General features: G+C 34.9%; 3 protein-coding genes across 10 annotated transcripts in view; all 3 read left to right on the top strand.

The window, feature by feature from the left end:
* LOC120326949 (elongator complex protein 6-like) overlaps positions 1–22083 on the top strand; it is an 86672-nt gene that overhangs the window by 1938 nt on the left and 62651 nt on the right. The gene's annotated exons all lie outside the window — the stretch shown is intronic.
* Positions 6082–9478, top strand: LOC120325731 (inhibitor of apoptosis protein-like). The gene has a single exon (XM_039391857.2). The coding sequence runs from the start codon at positions 6143–6145 to the stop codon at positions 8486–8488; it is 2346 nt and encodes a 781-aa protein (XP_039247791.2). The 5' UTR covers positions 6082–6142; the 3' UTR covers positions 8489–9478.
* On the top strand, positions 9499–21667 carry LOC120325732 (RILP-like protein 1). Of its 8 annotated transcripts, none has more exons than XR_013475214.1 (13): positions 9499–9640; positions 10042–10162; positions 10359–10522; positions 10879–11001; positions 11169–11306; positions 11721–11878; positions 15473–15551; positions 15867–15953; positions 16923–16996; positions 17533–17547; positions 19971–20081; positions 20595–20802; positions 20935–21074. XR_013475214.1 is itself a non-coding variant. In XM_078112200.1 (13 exons), the coding sequence occupies exons 1-12, from the start codon at positions 9566–9568 to the stop codon at positions 20617–20619; spliced, it is 1170 nt and encodes a 389-aa protein (XP_077968326.1). In that variant the 5' UTR covers positions 9499–9565; the 3' UTR covers positions 20620–20663; positions 20935–21074. The 8 variants fall into 8 exon arrangements, 6 of the variants coding, with proteins under 6 accessions (XP_077968326.1, XP_039247794.2, XP_039247792.2 ...); XM_078112200.1 differs by having other exon boundaries at positions 20595–20663; XR_013475215.1 differs by lacking the exon at positions 17533–17547.

Genomic DNA, 22083 nt, shown 5'->3' with positions numbered 1-22083 from the left:
TATTTATCCCGGGGGAGAGAAGAAACTTTTAAAGATGATTAAACAAAACACAACTCTACCCACCTGCCACGTTTCATCTTTTTATCTCTTATATTTGTATGAATTTTCAAGCTTTTGACAGCTACGAGTTAGTTTAGTGTCACCGCGCTGTGTTACGGTATCAGAACTTCTCTATCTTTAGAAGTTCCTGTCTTGTGACAGCGTGAAAACATTGGGCTTCTAATTGCATTTCTGACCGTCATATATTTTAAGAACACGGTTATTTCGTACAAAACTCGTCAAAATATAAACAAAGCACCACATCACAGCAATCAAACAGACAAAAACACGGTGGTCGCAAATTGGTTGACAAAGATATTACCGACGTATCGGAAATGCGCACCCCCTATTCCCCCTCCTTTAAATGTAGAAACGCAGTATTTCCGGGAGGTTCAAATTGGAAACTGTATTATAGATGTGCCGATACCACTCAGATTGAAAATGAGATATCCAGATAATAATAAATTGATGTTTGAGATCAAGATGCGTCAATTGGATCCAGATGCATTTTAGGTTGCGTGCGCAGGAGTTTGTGCCATTATAACGTCGTATTTCATAGTTTACATTAAATTATCAAATCCACTAATATGTTATTGATATATTTCCTCATAATTACTATGTAATATTGAAAATATAGATAACCAAATAGCGAAAATATCCAAATACATTACATCTGAACTTTTTGCGGTAGTTTTTAAAAAAGTCCAAAACCAAAATTCAGTTTTTATATATCATATTCATGGATATATCGCTTAGAAACAAGTAGTTGTGAGCATACCGTCATAGCATTTAAAATCATTATCTCCTCCGTCTCCACTTACTTATGTGAACGTGGGTTTTCTACACTTATTTAAATCAAGATGGAAGCAAGGAACAAACTTGATGTGAATGATCACATGAGATAAATCAGTAATCTATTTCCCACGCGAGGAGTGGCAGCTAATTTAAATGTTGTTCGAATAGCTCTTATCTATGGTATGTTATTATATTGTGTTTTCGGTTTAAAAATTGTGGGGATCCGCGTTTACTTCAGAGAAGCATGCTAACTAGGGAAACAATACCATATGATAGGATAGGATTTACATATTTATCCCGGGGGAGAGGAAAGCCGATAAGACGGCTTATCCATATGGCGAACCACGGCCTCTCGTCCGGTTACCATTCCAAGTCGGGTTTGGGATTAGATTTACTGTATTGTTTGTTTTCGGAAGCATGGACTTGGTGGTGGAGGAAGCCGTAACCGACCAGCGGTTACGTGAACCACCCAACGACGGCGAGGAGTCCAGCAATCCTCTCGCACATAACCATCCCTGTATGGGATTCGAACCTGCGAACCCACGCAGAGTAGTTAGAGGTGCACCGCCGCGCCGTTATGGCAATTGATGATTAAGCCTCAGCTATCTGACAGTAGTCGATGTCTAATGGGAAAGTAGGTTATCGGAATGATATGATATCGTGATATATGCTTTTAATGTCTTGTGCCTTTGTCAGAATTCGATTGCTTCTACGACAAAAACTAACTAAACTAAAATAACAACTTGTGACAAATTCATTTCTGTTACCAAATTTCCAGTTGGTAATTTCCAGTTATCATCGTTAGGCTATACATACCACGCATGGCGACTTTTTAAAATTATTCGTCTACTAAAATACCAAGCGTGTGTTGCGCTTGGGCGGTAGGGACGGATTCATTGGTAACTCGAAATCCAAGATATACCTATTTTATTGGGAGCTCAAAATAAATATAATAAAACGCTTTGTTTTGCGTCATAACTTCGTATTTTCGGAAATCGGGTGTCGTGAAAAGTAAAATTTGATCTGAATTAATCGCAAATAATGTTTTATCATCTAACGTCGGGTAGCCTACTCATCATTTTCCGGGAGAACTCGAAAAGTCATTTAATTTAAAATAAAGATTGTTTCGCAATTCCAAAAAATCAAGATTGTAGCAACCGGAAAATTGCTTGTAAGATGGCAGTCGGTACCAATAATAATTATTATTATAAGCGAACTATATTGTAAAATTGTAAAACGCGAAAATGGTGCAATAACGCCGTCTTCGCGTTTTGAATATTCAAGCCGGGATTGCGGTATTTGATGTCTGCCGCAATTAGGAATCCGAAATACAAAAATTGACGCACGCCGCCGAAGAGGCGGAAACCGAATCCCAGGGATTCGTACCTTCCGGATTCGGTATTCTATATCGTCCATCCCTACATGGGAGTATCTGAATTCTTACTATTGTTCTATAATCCTGGTATAAACCTATAATACTATCCAATTTTGCAATCACAGAACAGCAAAAATACTCTGCCCCCACTCCACTTTGATAACTCATGGTACCGGCGCAGTGATGACTGACAGATGCCAATACCCCCTGCTCTATCCTATTGTCTAAGTATATCTTTTCAGTTATTTTAATCAACAATCCATTCCAAATACGCGAATAAGTTTAAAAGAAAATCCGCTACCGTAAGCTTCAAAACAGAGCAAACTGATAACGTCGTAATGCCTCACTCGTGCGTAGCGAACCAGACGTGAGCGAACTATATTCAGTAAACTATGGAAGTGACTATCACCAAAGTGACTACACTGTTCCGCTTTTCGGTACGTACTTTGTTCGGTTTCAACTAAAAAGTAGGCGCTTGAGGTTGAGGTACATTATTATCATTGTATGTCAACGAAGCTTTCGATGGTGTAGATCTGGATTACGGTACCCTTTTCACATGCTTCGGAAAATTCGGATTCAAAGCTAAGTTTATGAATTTAATCTGGAGATTGAGTGATGATGAATGGATATTTGCGCGAAACTGTCAATCTTGAGAGTGGAGTTCGCCAGGAAGATTTTTCATGTTCAGTCAGTACCGGTATTCAATTTCATTGGATATAATATTGGTCAACAACTCTGTTTATTCTTTAAATTACGTACCAATAACAGAATAATAGTGTAACACATGCATTTTGCCCCATAAATATTATTATTATAGTTATAAATATTATGGTATAGTCTGGTATAGTTTAGTACCACATCCACTTCTAGTTGGCCTGGCTCAACAATTTTTGCATATGTCAATCCTAACCCCCACCTGCTGACCTGACTACGTCACCGAAAAATTACGTCATTCCGACGTCACAGTGGCGTAATAAGGCTCACTGAAGTATGCGGATGGTCGTCCAAAACGCGCAGACGATAACCCGAAATCGAGCAAGCTATTTCTCTCGTTTTCTCGTTGCAACGATCACGATAGGAGAGAGATCGCCGGCTTTAGCAAGTTCTTATCGGCGGCGCAGATGCCATTTCGGGCGATCGTAATTATACTTTGGCAATCCCTATGGCGTGATGGTGACGTCGTAGTGACGAAATTTTTGGATGGCATAGTCAGTTGAGGGTTAGGAATAACATATGCAAAAATGGTTATGCTACGCCCACTGGAAGTACTTGTGGTACTAAACACTCGGTACTAGACCCCTGCAGGACGGTATTGTAGCTTCGTTTAATTTTCCAAGACAATACTGCAATATAACATCACTGCAGCGCTGGGACTGATTTAAGACAAGAAAAACGTAGGGTATAATATATTATAAAATTGCGGTCTTACTACTTACTGAATACAGCGCGAAACACCGCAAAGAGCGCGAAACAGCGCAAAACAGAGGGAAACAGTGTGGAAACAGCGCGAAAGAGTGCAAAACAGAGGGAAACAGTGTGAAGCAGAAAAAAATTTTGCAATGAGTTCGGGGCACCTTGTTTTGAGTTGGAGTACCACGGCAGCAAATTAAAAACACAAACCAACGTATGTAGCCAGTAATGCTGTAATGGCAGGTCTGCCCCTGTTGGTGACACATTTTGGGTACCATAATTTAGATAGATAGATAGGTAGATAGTTTATTTCGAAAACTCCATAACAAACCTAAATTTAAAATGGAGAATTCTGGAGGGCAAGCAAAACCTACAAAAAAGTTTAAAACATGAAGTATCTCATGTGCCTGCCCACCAGCACGCACACAAAAACACAAGCCCAATTAAATGAGGCTTGGGCCAAACTTAAAAAACAAAATACACGATAGTAATAAACTTTCGGGCTGTTGTACTCTCTTTCAACAATTACGTTGATAATGACCAATACCTACAACCTCATGCAAAGATAATGTGGGGAGTGGAATGTAATAAATTTGCGACGATAGTCATACTCATGAAGCCATGAAAGCTTTAAGAAAAACCAAGCCATGAAAAACTACACTGATTGCTAGATTGGGCATTGCGGAAAAGGTGATAAGTGGTTTAATATACAAACAAACGCAAAACCATGGCGGCAAATTCGGTGTGCGGACACTCATAAAAGCAATTATTAGGAAAAACACTAATCACACGTGAGCAGGTCTGTAGCCTAATTGATACATTGACGTGGCCAACATTGTTAAAACAGTACCGGTATACACACAGAGAGAACAAATCAAAAATATGCCACTAAATGAATGTTTAAAAATGTTACACTGCAAACTATTTACACATATATAGTTGAATACTCAGTATTCAAGCGGAATTTCTAGAAATAGCAGTATATCATACTCTTTGTCACAAAATAAAATATCTGAATCAATCCCTGTTGTATTCATCTTTCGATTCTGTTATGATGTCCGTATGTTGCCTTTATGCTGCCATGTAATTTCATATTTCGGCCTTTACTTGTTGATATTCCTTAAGTGCTGGTTCATTGTTGTCAATCTAATCTTTCTGCGCCGTTCAAAAATGCGACCGCACCCGACGACTGCCAAACACAAACTTTAAATCCAATCTTTTATCCATAAACTTCTTTAATTCCGGTGGATGGGCCTTGATCATGTTGATATCACGAGATACAAATCTAATAGTAAATACCGAAACACACAGCGCGTAGCATTCTCAGTCCAACAGCATTGATTGATCTTTCATCTAACAGAGCAACAAAAACACGTCCGACCCAGACGGCAGTCTGGCAGAACATTTTCCACATGGATATGGTTGGCTTTAGGGTTAGGGTTAGGTAAAAGAGGACCTCCAGAAGTATGTGCACCAAGATGGCGCACAACCTGAAAATAGTATGTGTGTGTGTGTGTAGCGGATTCAGGTTGTGCGACATATTGCTGCACATACTTCTGGAGCACCAAAAAGGTAGATAAAATTTCGCATGATGACCTATAATCCGGTACATAACCTTGTAAATATGCCGGAAATAGCGCCATAAAACCATGGCGAGAGGCTCCGTGGTTCTTTCGTGGCAGGAGGTGGTAATGACTGCGTCTCCTGTTTTGCGCTGTTTCCCTCTGTTTTGCGCTGGTTTCCTTCTGTTTCGCGCTATTTTGTGCTGTTTCGCGCTCTTTTGCACTGTTCTGCGCTCTTTGCGGTGTTTTGCGCTGTATTCAGTAAGTAGTAAGACCCATAAAATTGTAAACAACATGAGGAATGGAAATAGAATTGTGTTTTTTTGTGATGGTACTTTAGACAGTTAGAAGGAGCCTGTTCTGTTCTAATACTCGGATACTGTAATATGCATTGTAAGATATTATCCAATAACAGAATAACATAAAAATTTTAAATTAGGCTGTCACATGACCAAAATTGCTGTTATTAGCTAAAAACTTTCGGATGCTACGGTAATTTTATTTTTCCTTTGGTAAATAGGATTATTTTTTCTCAAGGAATTCAATTACTATTCAATTACATTACTAGATTGCGCTTTTTTGTAGTATTTTGCGCAACATCATTATACTGTATTATTACCGATATTGAGGGACAACAATGTACAGACGTATCCCAAAGGAGGTGTGTCTGATCATCTGTAAAATGGGTTTCTCTGAAACGGGACAATGTCACCCGATTTGTATAGTGTGCCATATGTTTTCTGTTAAAGTAAACCCTAGAATTAGATATATTCGTGGAAATGGCTTATGTCAGTATGTTACTTGTGGGATAAGTTAGTTTAACTTGGGATACTGATACTTTTAGCAGAACCATAAAAGTACTGTACCACAGTCCACAGTACGATTTATTATCATCAAGATTTCTTTTTTCTGTTTATCAGTAATCCAGTAGTGTGATGGTTTAACATTATTAAATGATAAAATGGATATTGATAGCAACTTTGATTTGGAAGATCGTATAAACACTTTTTCTCAGTGTTCCTCTATACTGAACATCAATGAAAATAAACTTGCGAAACATGGGTTTGCTTACAACACAACTCTAAATTGTACTGTATGTGTTGGATGTAAGAAAACTATATCTGGATGGACAAGGACAGATCAGCCCTGCAATATGAGATTTCATGAATTAGGATGCAAATTTGCACAAAGACTATCAAATGCTACTCATACTAATACCTCAGCACATGAAGGCTCACCGTGTACAAATCAATCCATTGGTGCAACATGTAGTAGTAGTAGCAATCAGAAAAAATTTAAACATTCTTCACCATCATATAAGTCTGAGGAAGGTCACCCAATGGCCTGTTCGCTTATTCCAATAAATCCTGAGCATACAATTGATCATCGATGGAACAGACAAGTGAAAAGTTTACCATACATGATTACAAATAATCCTGCAATTGAGGAGAGGATGGAAGTAGAGTTTCCAACTGAAATGAATCCATTATTAAACCAAAGTTATTCAAACTCGTCCTGTTCTCGTGAAATTTCTCTATCTCAGGCTTCAACTTCAAGGGAGCCAAGACATTCCAGGCCACTCAATTCAAACGAATTGACTGCTTTTCTTGCAGTTCATGATATGAAAATAGCAAAACACAGATTAGAAACTTTCAAAAGGTTTTGGTCAAGAAATATCGTTTTCAAGAATGTTCGATTGCTTGTTATATGCGGGTTTTTCTGTCTTGGTCAAGATGATGCAGTAGAATGTTTTTCATGTCGTTTGATTCTCGCAAACTGGAGTAGGGACGATAATCCACAAAGCAGGCATAGACAACTTTCACCTCATTGTAGATTTATCAGAGGTGAGGATTGTGGTGCTATCCCACTTCCTCCACAAGTACGTGAATCCGATCCATCGATTGGACCACAATCAAGAAGATTGTTACATTCAACTCAAACTCATATTACTCAATCTCCAGAATTTATATGTGAACGACAAGAATTGCTCCAGCTACCAGCATTGCATCTGAATCCACCATTGGCGGCCATTGAGAGGACAAATCTGTTATTGGAGTTTCCATGTATTAACCCAGCTAATCCGGCAATGAGAGAAGAACGAGCGAGGCTCAGAACACTAGAGAATCCTGAATTTCGTAGAAGAACTAGACTTCGTGCATCGAATGAAAGGCTTGCTCAAGCAGGAATGTACTATGTTGGTGATGGTGACAGAACAAAGTGCTGGTTCTGTGATGGGGGATTGAAAGATTATTTGCCTGAAGATGATCCGTGGGTAGAACATACAAAGTATTTCCCACAGTGTGAATATCTTTTACAGCAGCGTGGACCGGGTTGGGTCAATGAAATATCTGCTCAAAATCCTGATGTTGCCAGACCGATTCTTCCAGTGAGAGAAAGACATATTTTACCAAATGCTTCACATGGTTCACAGTCACCTTCATCTGAGGTATCAACTACACAACATTCTTCTGCTTTATCGCTTTCAGGTGAAAATCCTCAACAGCGATTGTTGCATCAAGCAATGCAATCACAAGCTGTTCAAATTGCACGTAGCATGGGATTTTCTGAACAGCAAATTAGGGAAACACAATTGACAAATATCAATATTAATGGAACAATTTTTCAGACAGCTGAATCGTTAGTTGATGCATTGCTGCATTGCAATGGTGCAACAGATCAAGAGACAAGTAGTGGGTCTTCAGTTCAAGGAATTAGCTGTTCTACTGTACAGATTACTCCACAAGGCACTGTGTTAAATTTACCTGACCAAACCATTCACATTGTTGGTGGAAATATTACTGCAAGATCCAATATTTCTGTACCATCATCTCATTCACATAATAGTCCTGCTTTCTCCGAAGCTGGTCCATCCAATAGCAACAACAGTGTATTGGTAAATGGAATGCCTGTAAATCAATATATGAATCATGTATCTCATGCTCCAAGGAATATTCAAATTGAAGAAGGTGCCGGGTCAAACCCAGCACCTCCTTCTGGCAATGGTTTAGCAGCTCTTGGATTGGACCTTCCTTTATCCTCCCCAATGCGTCGCATGACAAGACGACCGACAACAAATACTGTCACTGCTCCTAGAACAACATCACCTTCCACATCTGGCAATTCTACTCAGAGACTGGCAGAGTTGGAGAGAGAGAGAACTTGTAAGATATGTCTCACACTACCAGCAGATATTCTGTTTCAACCTTGTGGTCATATATGTTCTTGTGCTACTTGTGCTAGAAGGCTTTACAACTGCCCAGTTTGTAGGAGAGCAATCAACAGATTTATTAGAACTTATCATTCTTAAAAAAACAATATAACATTAGTAGAGTAGATGTTTGGAATTGTCATTCCTTTATAGTTCTCCTTTTACGTTTTGAAACATGGCCAGGCAGTTTTTGTTAACTAATTAATATCTTACACCAACTGTTAAATGTATTTTGACAAGTAAAGAAAGATTATAATCTTGTTATGTGATACTTTTTGAAAATATTGGTGTTTAAAATGTCACTCTTTATTACATGTATGTGTAAAGTGAATTAATATGCCTTAATTAATATATGAATGTAGTATCAAGGTTATCAATGTATGAATCACCATTGGCAAAATATATTATAATAATTAACTATTTTGTGATTGCTATAAATTTATCAAAGCCATTAAACTGTTCATACACTTTCTTGTTGAGTCGTTCATTGTTTTTTTATGCCTTGATAGTTCAATTAAATGAAATGATTTTTTGACGTATCTCAATAATGGATATAATTGTTCCAACTTATGTATGATTATTGAATATCATGATCTGAATATTTGTATGCTGTTTAATCAATGATTTTTCTATGAATTTAATTTGTTTAAATATTTGTTGCCTTTAATCTTAGATAACATTTTTGTTCTCATTGTCTTCATTTATATAGGTGATGCAGGGTCAAAAACATGCTCATTATAAGGGTTATTTCTGTGTTAGAATATGTTTATAGAATTAGTTTCTTTCACAATTACTTTTTTATTGCATCAATTAAACCTATTTTGTTCATGAAATATGAGCATAATGATATTTAGATATTAGCTTTTTACAATATGTTATCCCAATATAAGAAGCCTGGTGATTATCCATTTCTTTAAATGCTTCAGTGTTGTTTTGACCCATAGTTATTTCAACCCATGTGTTATCTAAAACACTACGACTTTTCTTTATTATTCATATCTTTATTGCCTTGGTTACAAATAAATTCATTTTTGTTTTCCATTTTTTTAAAATTAATATCATGTTACATCGGCTTGATTATATTTCAGATGTGCATTCACGTAACATAAGTATAATTATATAGTGCTCAAATAGTTGTTTCAAATTTTATGGCAGTTATATTTTAATGGCATAAAAATGGCAACTAACAATGAAACAATATTATCTTCTTCACAACTTGATCTTGAAAGTGATGATGGAATGGAAATACCAGTGAGTGACAGCAGAAATTATTAATCTTGCTACAATATCTCAATCTAAAATATGACTACGGAGTCTCAGAGTTTGTGTTTATTGGTTTTATATTTGGGACAGTTGAAGTCTTATTTTTAAACTCTTTAGTCTAGGAAGTTAAATATGAATTTTCAACAGAAACTAAAGAGTTTGTAGGTAGTTTTTTGTTGTCAACATTTGGATATCATGAATTCGGTAGCTGGAATTGGTATTTTTTTAATCTGGAAGTTGTTTTTATCAAAGTGTCAGACAAAGCTCTTGTTCAATATTATACACCTGGTTTGAATTAAGTTATAATCAAAAACGGAAGAAACAATACTTGAAGTTTGGGTCCTACTGGCTGTATACATAGCCTATTGACTCTTAATTTCAATTTTTAGATCAATGTGAATGATGCTGAAATATTCCAAAAAGACATCAACACTCTTACAGTTGCGGATGTTTATAATATTGCTTCAAGTGTTGGAAGGGAATTTGAGAAACTCACGGATGCTTTTGGAGGTACGCATCATGCCTATGGGGTAACATAACAACTTGTTATTATGAAATTTTTTTATGTATAAAATATCAGTTCTGGGAAACTGTTCATCATTTAGTTCCTATATATTTATTATAATTAGCACACCATATAGATTGTATTGAATATAACAGGTTTACATGGCACTGTTTTCAATTTGAGCATTCTCCATTTCTACAGGGGCTATATTTTCCGACGTAATGCCAAAAATGATCAGAGTGTTGGAAATGTTGGAAGCTTTTGCAGCAAAATCTCAAAATATTTCCACAGATGTGGTTGAACTTCAGGTATCAGTTCAAAAATTACAAGCTGAAGAAAAAACAAATGTTACTAAATATAAAGAGGTAATATAATATGGTTACATTTGATGATCATGATGGGCTTTTGATGATCATGCCACTAACATCAATATAATGGTCCCTGCCTCTTGGTTACTGGTCTGCCTGTTTTTAATCAGCCATAAATAATCAGCAAGATAGTTGATAACCATCATGAAGAAGGCACATTTTTTGTAGATTTTTCAAAACTCCAATCCAGTCTTTATTAGCAGCTAAATTTTCAGAGAGTTTACATTTGAATGCAATGTTAGAAAACAAATTAGAATTATTTCAACATGACTGCTGGTGCCAACCAAAAAAATAATTTTTCTTAGTTTGCTCTGAATTCAGATATAATATTTCTAATGTATTTATCATGTTAGGATTTGGATATGGTAGAAACTGCTTGGCGAGAAGAAACAAGACAGTTGCTTCAATCTGTTGAGACTTTGCAAGAAGATAACAAAAAACTCACGCAGCTTCTAACTGAAAAACTGGAAGTACCGGTACTGCTTGTTTTATTGTGATCTTCTGTGGGCTTTATTAATGTTAATTTTCCTAATTTTAAAAATATTTACTACATAAGTACGTAGTATATCCTGATTTAAAATATTCTTAATTAATATGTTGTATATTAATGTGTTTAAAGTAATTGATTCACATGTTATTCCAGGCGCCTGTGGATTCTCAAAACAACAGTGACCAACAAGTTTCTGTTTTATCAATGCTTGAAGAGTCGGTTGAGAAAAAAAGAGATGAAATTCGCGAAAAAAACCTGCAGATCAAACAACAAAGTGCAGAATGTGAAGCGGTTAGTATTGATCAAGGCAATTTATGTACTGTAAACCATCACCAGGAATAAAATTTTAAAAAAATTTGCAGCTTTGGAGGAATATGTAGCAGCAGTTTTTATATCAATGTTTTGTATAAAATGAATCACTTGAAGGTAAGTCTCATGTCAAACATACCTAGTTCTAATGCTCCTTCCTCTGTTTTGGCACAAAATACTATTGTATAATCTGGCATTTGGTGAATACCTCACTATTTGAAAATTTTTAATGGTAAAGGTGAAACTTAAATCTTTTCTTGATATTTCTTTTCTACTACATTTTTAATCAGGCTTTACAATCACCACGAAAGTTTGAAAATTGAATAAAAATCATTTTTGTCTACCTGATTGTACATATGTGTCAATGTTTTATCACAATACCTCACATTTATTTAGTTATCTTCACAAGCGCAACAACTATCAAAGTTGAATGTTAATTTGCGGCGCAAAGTTGCAGTAATGGAACAACAAGCTTCAATCCTGGCAAGTCAAAATACTGATTTGGAAACTATTTGTAAGGAAAAAGATCGTCAAATCAAAGAATTACGAAAGAGGTAGTTATTATATTCAAGTCGAGAAATGAAATTTTCTTGACTTGTCATCTTTTCGCCAAAATTAGAGTTACTTTCTTGCTATGGATCTTGATCCTTTGTAAGTTGTTAGTTAAGTTCAAAATGAATGGAATTGAATGAATTATTTTATTTATGAAAATCAATAGGTTGCATTGTTTTAATACAATACAATACGTGCCAAAAGTAGCACACTGGGAATAGGTAAGTTGCCTGTCCTGACTGATTTTTAATGAAGAGCATTTGTTTTGTAAGCAGCACAGAAGTTATTAAATTAATTGTGCAAGTTTAGGCAAAATTCAGTCCTTCAGTCTACTTTTGTGAGTGATTTTTGGCAATAATTGATATTTTTCATCACATCCTTATTTATATTGTATGTAAATGCTGAGGAAATCCTATTCATGTATTTGCAAATTTGAATGATAGAAGATTTCTCAGTATTATTTTAGGCTCTTCCAAACTTGGTGATATCCAAATTTAAAGCATTGGTCTTTTTGTTAAGTGTTGTTTATTGATTTTATTTGAGTGTACTAGTGGGTGGTATTATGTTTATGAAAATGTGTACAGTTAGGTGGGCTAAAAGATTGAAATATTTGATCTGAATGAAGCATCTTCAACCACGTACAGTCTCTTTAATTGCCTATCAAATAGACCAGGGCTTCCCAAACTTTTGAGCTTGTGGCCCCTTTCGATATTTTAAAATTTTTTGCGATGTTTTTGCCCTGTTCACGTTGGGAATGCTAAACAGTTTGAAATATGCATTTTTGATATTTTATTGATACAGTGAATTTTCATCTTTTAGTAGGCCTATTCGATAACAAAAACAAACATGCATTTATTCAGATGAACCTCACTCATCAGTGTGATGCGTGCGCCTCCCTTTTGTCTCACAGCAAGTCCAGTCGTAGCTTGTTGTCTGTTAATGCAGGCCTCAATTATAATGAATTATAATGTTTGGCCACCGACGGCATGGTCATATTCCGGCATTGTCACTCACTTTTAATGATCAAGTTTGGCATGAGGCAGCGGTTCGTGTGAAGCAAAATTTTCAGGAAAAAACTCACGGCGCACCTACTTGAAAAAATGCTTTTAAAGTACATAAACATGTAGGCCTAAAGAGTAAAGGCAAAAGGTTAACTTCTCTTCCTTATCACTGCCTGGTTTTTCTTTAAAATGGTAAACAAAATCACCCATGTTAGCTAAACTCGTTTAAGCAAATAAATAAACTGCAGCATAAGAAATTGAAGCAAGGGTTTACATCTACTGTTATGTAACAGTAGACCCTACGTAACAAAGGTAAAATGAAGTTATTGATTTATATACACATGGTTTGAAATAATAAAAAAAGTAAAAAAATTAAAATAAATAACCTATGTAAAACAGTGGTTCCCAAACTTCTAAGAGTTGGGACCCATTTAACTTTTTACGACCTAACACAGAACACAGCAATGGCTAATCATCGCAAAACTACCCTGTTTCCTCAAAAATAAGACCTGGCCTGAAAATGAGACCTAATTTGAATCTTAAAAATGCTTTTAAATAAACCCTACCATTAAAATAAATTTAAAATGTGTGGGAGAGGAAAGGTTCAAAGACCTGAGGTAAGGTGAAGCTCACACCACTATTCAAAATTGTGTGATGTCACAAATCACAATTATAATATCTGTCACTTGAGTTTTGTATATGAATACAAATAAAAACAATGAATGTCAGTTTTTATATAATGTTTATTAAAAAATCTCTTGATTTTCTACAATGTAATTTTATTTTTGATAAATGAACACGAAAGACCTCTTCCAAAAAAAAAAAACCATAGTGTTATTCTCCAAAAAAAAAAAATCTACATCCTGACTAAGTTTCGGGGAAACACGGTAAGAAGTGCTGTACAGTGTACAAAACTGCTATGCGTAAAAAAGTCACAACATGGTGATTCTTTGTGTAGCAAATTTTTGTTCGAAAAAAGGAAACTTTTACGGATTAGAATTTAAATTTAATTTAATTTTTTTTGTTTTTTTGAAGATTTACGTATTCGAGTCGCCACCGATTCTAATAACCAGTATAATTAATCAAAGCTTTCTACATCTTTCACGACCCGCTAAGATTCCGTTTGGGGCCCTACCAGTACGCGCAAATCGGGTTTTACGACCAGAATAGGTATTGTATTGTTATTCAAACGCGATAATTCTACCCTGTTTCCCCGAAAATAGGACCTAGCCTGAATTTTAAAAATGATTTTAAATAAGCCCTCCCCTTAAAATATTCAAGACCTAGTCAAAAGCGCAATTTTTTTCGACATGGTTCATAGAAAAATCTTTCCTACTCGTTTTAAATGGTTAAGAATCTATGTTTAGCAGGTATTTTAAAGAAAAACTTGTGTGTTATTTATAAGTAAATGAAAATCTGTTTTTATATTTTGTATATTCAAAAATCTCATAATTCTCTATTTGTAATTTTGTTTTTCAAAAATGAAAATAAAAGAAATCCCCCCAAAATAAGTCCTAGTGTTATTCAGTGAAAGAAAAATTGAAGACAATGTTTTATTTTCAAAAATAAAACACGGTATGATGATACATTCCCTCGGAATCGTGAGATTTTTGTTTAAAACTAGTTTTAAGCGTTTTGAATCGAGTCTAAAAATATAAATAGATATAGTACTTGTGTAGAATTGGTGTTTTCTCTGCAGCCCCTAAAATTCGTTTCGCGGCCCTTAGCGGGGCCGTGGCCCCTAGTTTGAGAAGCCCTGGAATAGACCATGATACGACATTGCTTCGATCATATTATACGTTAAATGAAAAGAAAATATGTTTCCAATTTGGTTTTGAGCTCTTCAACAGTTCTGACAGAATAATTATTCTGGCGCTCATGAAGCTCTTTTTAGATATATATAGGTGTTTGCCTAAAAACAAATCCTGGAATTCGGGAAATTAATTCAATACTGGAAGGAAGAAAGGAATTGAACAACACTTAGGATGTTGGGGGAAAATTTTTAGCATCAGAATTACTCTGAGTTGTAATTTTTAAAATTGAGAACTTTGAAATTGGAACAGTTTTGGGGAATTGTTTTGGTATAATTGGCTTAATAACATAGTATTACCATTGTTCTTGCTAAGTTCTAATGATTACAAACGAAAAAAAAAGTCGTTTTCCTCGGATTGAAAGTGCGGAACATTGCAGGTCATTAGATTTCACTCACAAAATTGGGTACCACGTTAGGGTTAGGCCATAGTTTTATTCCGATTGTCCTTTATTTTATTCTATTACGAGTTTGGGGACTGTCTGTGTTAGTGAAGTGAATATACCCCCTGCCATAGGTTTCAGTCCCTTTACACAACATTACACCATGTTGTGTAAAGGGACTGAAACCTATGTAAGTAGGCGAACAAAATTAGTTACCTCTATATTGGTAACAACTACTTCTGGAGCGCCCAAAGTTGTGGCATTCCCATTATTAAGAAAATGTTATATCTGTAGTTCAGATATGAACTACCGTAACAAGTGCTTTCAAAATAAATCTGTCTATTTAATTTAGATTTTTTATCAGATACAATGCTACAATTCAATCAAAGTTATTTATTTCAGGTTATCAGACAGCCCTCGGGTTCTTGAACCAATAAATGAAGAGGTGTTTTCTGAGTCAGTTGCCTGTGAAGCATCAGAGGTGGGATTTCCTATCCGATTATAACATATATGTTTAACATGTCCATAAAGTTGTGTTGTATGTATTTGTATTGTACAATGTTTATGGATATTGCTCACAGTGCTCTTATTTCCTAGTATGGTATTGAACAATTCAGTATATGAATAATTGGTTGGTATTTAATTTCGGCAGCTCGAACTCCAATAAACTTTCAAACATGATTTCATACTCTTGCAATACTTCATTATGTAGCATATACATGTTATTAAAAAAAGAAAAAATACTGTTCGTCTCACGCAGTCAATAATGTTTGAGTCAATATATTTTGTACTTTAGCTACCCATTGATCCTCTGTTGGCTAACAAACTGGTGATTGACTTGTCTGACCCTGATCGACCACGTTATACACTACATGAATTGAAGGTACATTCCAAACATATTGTTTTTTCGTTCAATGTTTTATGTAATATAAACTGTAATCTGTAAAATCAAATGTTGAATCAGATATTAAGTTAGTTTGGTGTTATTGTGTTAGGCCAGGGGTCGGGAACCTTTTTGGTCAAGAGAGCCCTAAAATATACATATTTTCAATTGCATTTCCGAGCGAGCCATATAACATTTCTTCACTTAATCAGGCCTGAAACGTTTACTCAAAAGTCAACACATTCTATGTCAATATACATTTAATGTGACTTCTGATGCTGCATGTTGTCGCTGCGGGCCTTGAACGGTTGCTCGCTCACATGCAGCCCAAGTTGAAATCTACGATACTCATCACCCTTTTTCGTTTAGGCATCTCCGTAGTATTTTAAAACTCTATCGCTTTGTGATGTCACAATATATGTTCCAGAATCCCCATGTTTTGTCACAATTCCTGTCTGGTAATTCTCTTACATAACATAGACATGCGCTGGGCCCGCGTTGTCAAACGTATTGGGAATTTTTTTTCCAAATTTGGCCATAAAATAGTTTGAAGTCTAGTAACAATAGTAAGCTTAATCTTAGAATAATAGATTTTTCTGGGAGCCATATGCCGTCACCAAAAGAGCCATATATGGCTCGCGAGCCATGGGTTCCCGACCCCTGTGTTAGGCTTATCTCGTGCCATTGATAATGTTTTTTTGGAATTTTATAGGATTGATATTGGCTGAATAAAGATTTGATATTTTTATTAAAATTTGGCCACTGAGAGTTAAACTCACTGAATGATTCAATAAATTAAAATTCTCTGTCTACATGCCACATCATTATTTCGACATATTGCAGATTTTTAAAGTATTTTGAAGGAATGTGTCGGAAAAGAATGTCACCAGAAAGGCGAATAAATAGGCAAAGGCTTTGGAATTTGATTGAATTCAAATATGGAAGTGATAATTTTGTATTTATTCCCAGGAAGTGCTTGAAGAGAAAAATAAATTCAAATTGGAAAATTTTATCCTTAAAGATGAAGTAAAATCTTACAGACAGTGAGTGCAGTGATTATTTTCAGCCTATAGGCTATATATTCACCTGTTCTTTTCATAATATTGCCATAAGGAGAATTATCATGTTGTGGACAAATTGATTGCTGCTGTACTTGTCATTGTAGCCAATCATAGTAACCACTCAGTTTTGCTCTTATGCCAATTTAGGATTCAGCATTTAGCCTGATAGATTACTATAAATAAAAAAGGTGAACTGCTTAGTTGATGAATAAAAAAATGTCAGATACAATATTGGTGCCTATTAATATTTTTTTCATATTTAAGTAATATACAACAAACTTCTACATGATAAACGAATGCTGCTGATTAATTTTTCCATAGCATGATTTCACTTTTGGCACAGATAATTTCATGTGTCAATACAATCAAATTATTTTTGAAATATGAAATGAAACTCTTTTGTTTTAAACTTAACCTCTCTATTCCAAATCATCTGAACAAATGCTGATGTGCCTGTGTTTTATTAATTATTTCAATTTTAATTTTTCAAAAGCTTGATAATCTTTCAATTAATTCAGATTACTTACTGTTAGGTAAGTTATGTGTGGATAAATCTTTTTCTGAGTTTTGCAATTTGTAACAATTATTATTTTGTTTCTGTGGTTTATTAATACATTTTGGTATTTTCATACTTGTTATTCAAGTTTTTATGCAGAGTGCGATATGCTGTGTTTTAGAAACAATGGTTTTGTGATGTCACTGTAACGTGCATGGAAATTGATGTCTTCTCTTTACAAATAATGATTGTTATTCTCAACCCCATATCTGCACTCTGAATTAGCTATGAATAATTTTTATTTTTGCATGAATGCACACTGATCTTTTTTGCATGATTACCGGTACCGGTACTTTTTATCAAATATTTGTCAGTAAATGTGAGTTAATTTGTTCAGTAATTTTCTTTTTACTGTGATGATAAATCCTTCAATATCCTAGCTGTATGTTAAAATAGTTCAATAATATTCGCTGATTGAATATAGCGTGATTCGGTGCCCATGTTTCTTCGTGTCGTACCTATGGTTTAGAACCTTTCCAGAGCAACTGTGCAAGGAGTATATTAATTCAACAATTTTGTATATCATGGATGATGTTGCATTTACATTATGATGCTGACTAATAATACTCATAGAACTTATTTCCTACTAGATTCTTACTCGTCTTCATGTAAAATTTACAATGATAAATTTATTCTGTGCTGAAATTATTATTTACGATCTAGACCAAATATTTCTTTCTTTAGACCGAGATTAGTCTGGCAGTCATTGTAAATCACAGTCCCGCTCCAATCTATCTACCGTACTTTTCCACATTTGTAATTTTTTCTTGATTCACCAGTCGACTATTCAAAACTATTCTTTTCAACTTATTAATTATTCAATATTTAATTTTTAATAATAATCTGAGTAAAAGACTTGAGTAAAATTTGTATAATTTAAAGTTTAAATTTTAAGATGTGAAACTCTTATATCATGGTTTTGTGTTCCGCTCAGAGGTTTAAAAAATATGAAGCGTCAGAGCCATTGCAGTTTCAATCGAACTCCAAAGCAGTGATGTCCAATTCGAATGTATTCGAATATCATTTTTCGTGTTTATAAGAATACCACATATCGCGCACACATCCTAGCTGTTCGCGTATTGATTTAAAACATTTTACAATTTTTTAATCGATATTTTATCGTAACCGAAGACAGACCTGTGCCGCGCGTCTATAGATTACAGCCGACATCAGAAGATTTCAAATAGCACCGATTTGAAGTGCTTGAACACGTCGTCGTTTTTGATTGAAAATATTTTACAATAATTATAAGTATAAGTTTATTTCGACTTCATAATCAGCAATAGACGATAAAAGTAAAAGTAACTGATTATAGAATCGGGAAAGCGATTATCAGATATTTCAACTTAGTCGAGATAGTTTGTGCGCCACGACAATAAATCTGAAAGCAAATTCTGTCGTAATTAATTGTTCTCATTTTCAGTGACCGAACGTAACAGGAACATTTTGTATTTCTTGCAATTTACAGCGTATAAAATAGCTCTTTGAATATATTTGGTATCTATCGCGGATTTTTATCGTTATCCCGGCGTCGTTGATGAGAATATCGTTCAGTTTAAGTTGGCGGTATTCATTTATAAAAAAGAAAAGCATAGCAGCCGTCATGAAATATTTAAACTAGCACCGACTCGAAAAATAATTCTTCGGCATTGGCTGATGGAAGTTTGGGAATCGGGTTCACTCATTTGATTATGACGATGATCATAATAACATTTGTGTTTTTCTGAATCTACGAATTGTTTCGTGACCAAAATAAAAACTAAAGCCCGTGGTAGCATAACAATTGATTTTTGTGTAGAGGGATAATTGTGTCAGAATATAGCTTAACGATGTCAATGGACTAAACAACACTCACGCTGACAATATATAGTCATAATTTATAACAAAAATTAGCGGTGTTAAAAAGTGTGTGTGCCGTTAAGGACTTTGATTTTACTGTAGGATTTTAAACATTTCACTGGGCGCATAGTTGCTTTTTTTCTGTGCTATACACCACAATTCATAGGTGTGAATACTGTATGTTTATTGAGTCTCTCTTGTTAGAAGCAAGAAAACCACTAAATTCAATCTTATCACAAATGCCATTTGTATTTATAGCTGCTTTACAATAACAGTACTAGTAGTAAGCTTAATCCCTATGTTCCTGTATTTTAGAAGAGTGAATAAAATTTATTGAGAGTGGGAGTTTAATATGTATTAAAAATTCCATATTCAGAAATATTTTTCAGAATGTATTCAAAATAGTCTAGTATTCGGTTATGGCCAGCCTTGTCAGGTACATGTTCACTTTCTGGGTATTTGTGCAACAACATCTTTAAATCCAGTCAAATTCATGCCCAAAAGCTTTGTTGAAATTAGTTTTGGGACTCTGTGTTATTGAATCACCCTCGTGTATTCTAGGAAAGAAGAATCTTGGGAAGAGATTGATCCTCAGGAATTGTCGTGTATTCCTTCTCAACATGAAGTCAATAATAACCAAAATATGAAATCAGAAGGTGGAATAAGGAAATTGTAAGCTATGCCAGGAACACAATTTGCATTAATTTGTGTGTATTTGAATTGTAGTTTAAAGAAGATTGTATTTGTGTGTGAATTGTGAATAATTCTATAATTGTGTATTATTCTATGTAACCAATTATCTGTTTACTGTGCAGTCCGGTTAAACTTTGTCTCATCCGTTGCCCTGGTTCAGATTAATCATGGATAACTTTTTTTGTCAAACTAACGCTATGATAGTGAATATTAGTGAGGGTTGAGACTAAGATTCTTTAACCTCCGAAATCGAAGCTTCTGTTTACTGCTGATTCCTCTTCTTATCTGGCTTATTTATCCATTATAGTTCTGTTCACTTCGCAGATTCTTTGCCTTTTTCCTTTCTATAAAACCCTACGAGGCTGTGAAAAATTGAAATAAAATCAACTTATTACTCCTTTCACCATTTTTGGTAATAATTACTAAAATCATTTATGTATATTCTCGTTCTATAATTTTAACAAATCATAATCATTCTGCTTATTTAACCAGATTCTCTTTCTTGCAACGACCTTAATTCATGGTGTTTTATATTGGAAACTTACCTCCAGAATCAGCATGGTATAGTTGATTTAATTTTACTGATCTTGAGTACGAAAGGATGTGAAGTGGCAAATTTATGCCATGTTGGTAGCAACAGACAAAGAGCTCATTTGTAGATACTACAATCAATGGAACTGGTTGTGAATACTAAATTCTGGTGGGTTTACATCCTGCCAATGGACTTGATTGTACCCGGACATATGTTCAATATGACCATCTTCTTAATTGAATGATTGAAATAACTTTTGAAAGTAGTCAGATTCACAAGTAGCCTACATCTTACATTCAGGTTTACATCAATCTTCTTGCGAGGTGACAAAAACGAAAAGATTTCAAGTGATCAAAAAAAACAAAAAGCAAGTCATGTCCGCTTCGATCTCCCGGTATATGGCTTCGATGATTGTGGAGATGTGCGAAGTAATGAAGATTGATAATCAAACTCTAGCCAAACTACAGGGCAATTTAATCACCCATCAGACTATAGAATAGATGTCAGAAATTTCTCATCAGTGTCACAAATGTATTTACCGGTGGTGAAAATGACAATAGTAAATATGAGAAATTAATTATCAAATTGAATGCCTTATGGGACAAAGTTTGTTTTATAACTCATTAAACAGAAATTTATTGGTCAATGGTTGCTTAGTATTCTATGATATAATCAACCAAATACTCATCTTGTTTCAATGCTTTCATGTTCGGTTCATTCTGAAATAGGGTCATGAATAAGAAATTGTTTCATTCGTATTAGTTTCAACTTCGGCCTCATCGAATTGTTCCCTACTTGCCAACAACTTACCATTTTTTTTCTTTGTGCCTTGCTTTTCTTACAATATAATATATATAATTTTCTTCACATAATATAATTGCTGTTCGTCCATTAATTTTCTAATCTGTTGAAAGAGAATTAATTTTATATTTACATAATCCAATTATAATTTGGCACTGTGTTATCAATACATAGGTATATTTATGATTGATTATTTCATGAAGATAATAAATTTAATCAGGTAATGAGACCATCTGGCAGCAGTTCTTTTGATGTCAACTTTAAAGGGAAGTAAATCTTGTTTGGAGTTCTTTTGTCCAGATTTACCTCATTCCTTTGGCGATTCACACTCTGTGGTTTAGCAACCTGCGGTCCACCGAAGAAACGTAAGACCCGCGACCTATCAATTAGGGGGGTAATTTACGAAGGGGATAGGTGCGATCAGATCCAATAATAAAAGATAAGATTAAGTAATTTGGACTGCGAATTCACTCCTTCAATTCAGAATTTTAGAAAGAGGTTCCCCTCTGTATCCAATTCACCAACAACTGGTTACCCCATTCAGGAATAATGACGAACTCCTAGATCTAAAAACAAGATTGATACTCGCTTTGCCTTTTGCCTGAACGCACAGTTCTGAAAGAAACATAATAAAACCAAACTTCGATG

This window comes from Styela clava, chromosome 4 (genome assembly GCF_964204865.1).
Source record: "Styela clava chromosome 4, kaStyClav1.hap1.2, whole genome shotgun sequence".
Taxonomy (NCBI): domain Eukaryota; kingdom Metazoa; phylum Chordata; class Ascidiacea; order Stolidobranchia; family Styelidae; genus Styela; species Styela clava.
The sequence above is the reverse complement of the archived record's forward strand: the minus strand, read 5'-3'. Positions and strand labels throughout refer to the sequence as shown.

Excerpts from the sequence above, each read along its gene's own strand:
- LOC120325731 (XM_039391857.2), top strand. The coding sequence starts at position 6,143 with ATGGATATTGATAGCAACTTTGATTTGGAAGATCGTATAAACACTTTT.
- LOC120325732 (XM_078112198.1), top strand. The coding sequence starts at position 9,566 with ATGGCAACTAACAATGAAACAATATTATCTTCTTCACAACTTGATCTT. Across the intron at positions 10,163-10,358 it reads ACTCACGGATGCTTTTGGAG|GGGCTATATTTTCCGACGTA; the intron begins GTACGCATCATG and ends CCATTTCTACAG. Across the intron at positions 11,002-11,168 it reads CTGAAAAACTGGAAGTACCG|GCGCCTGTGGATTCTCAAAA; the intron begins GTACTGCTTGTT and ends ATGTTATTCCAG.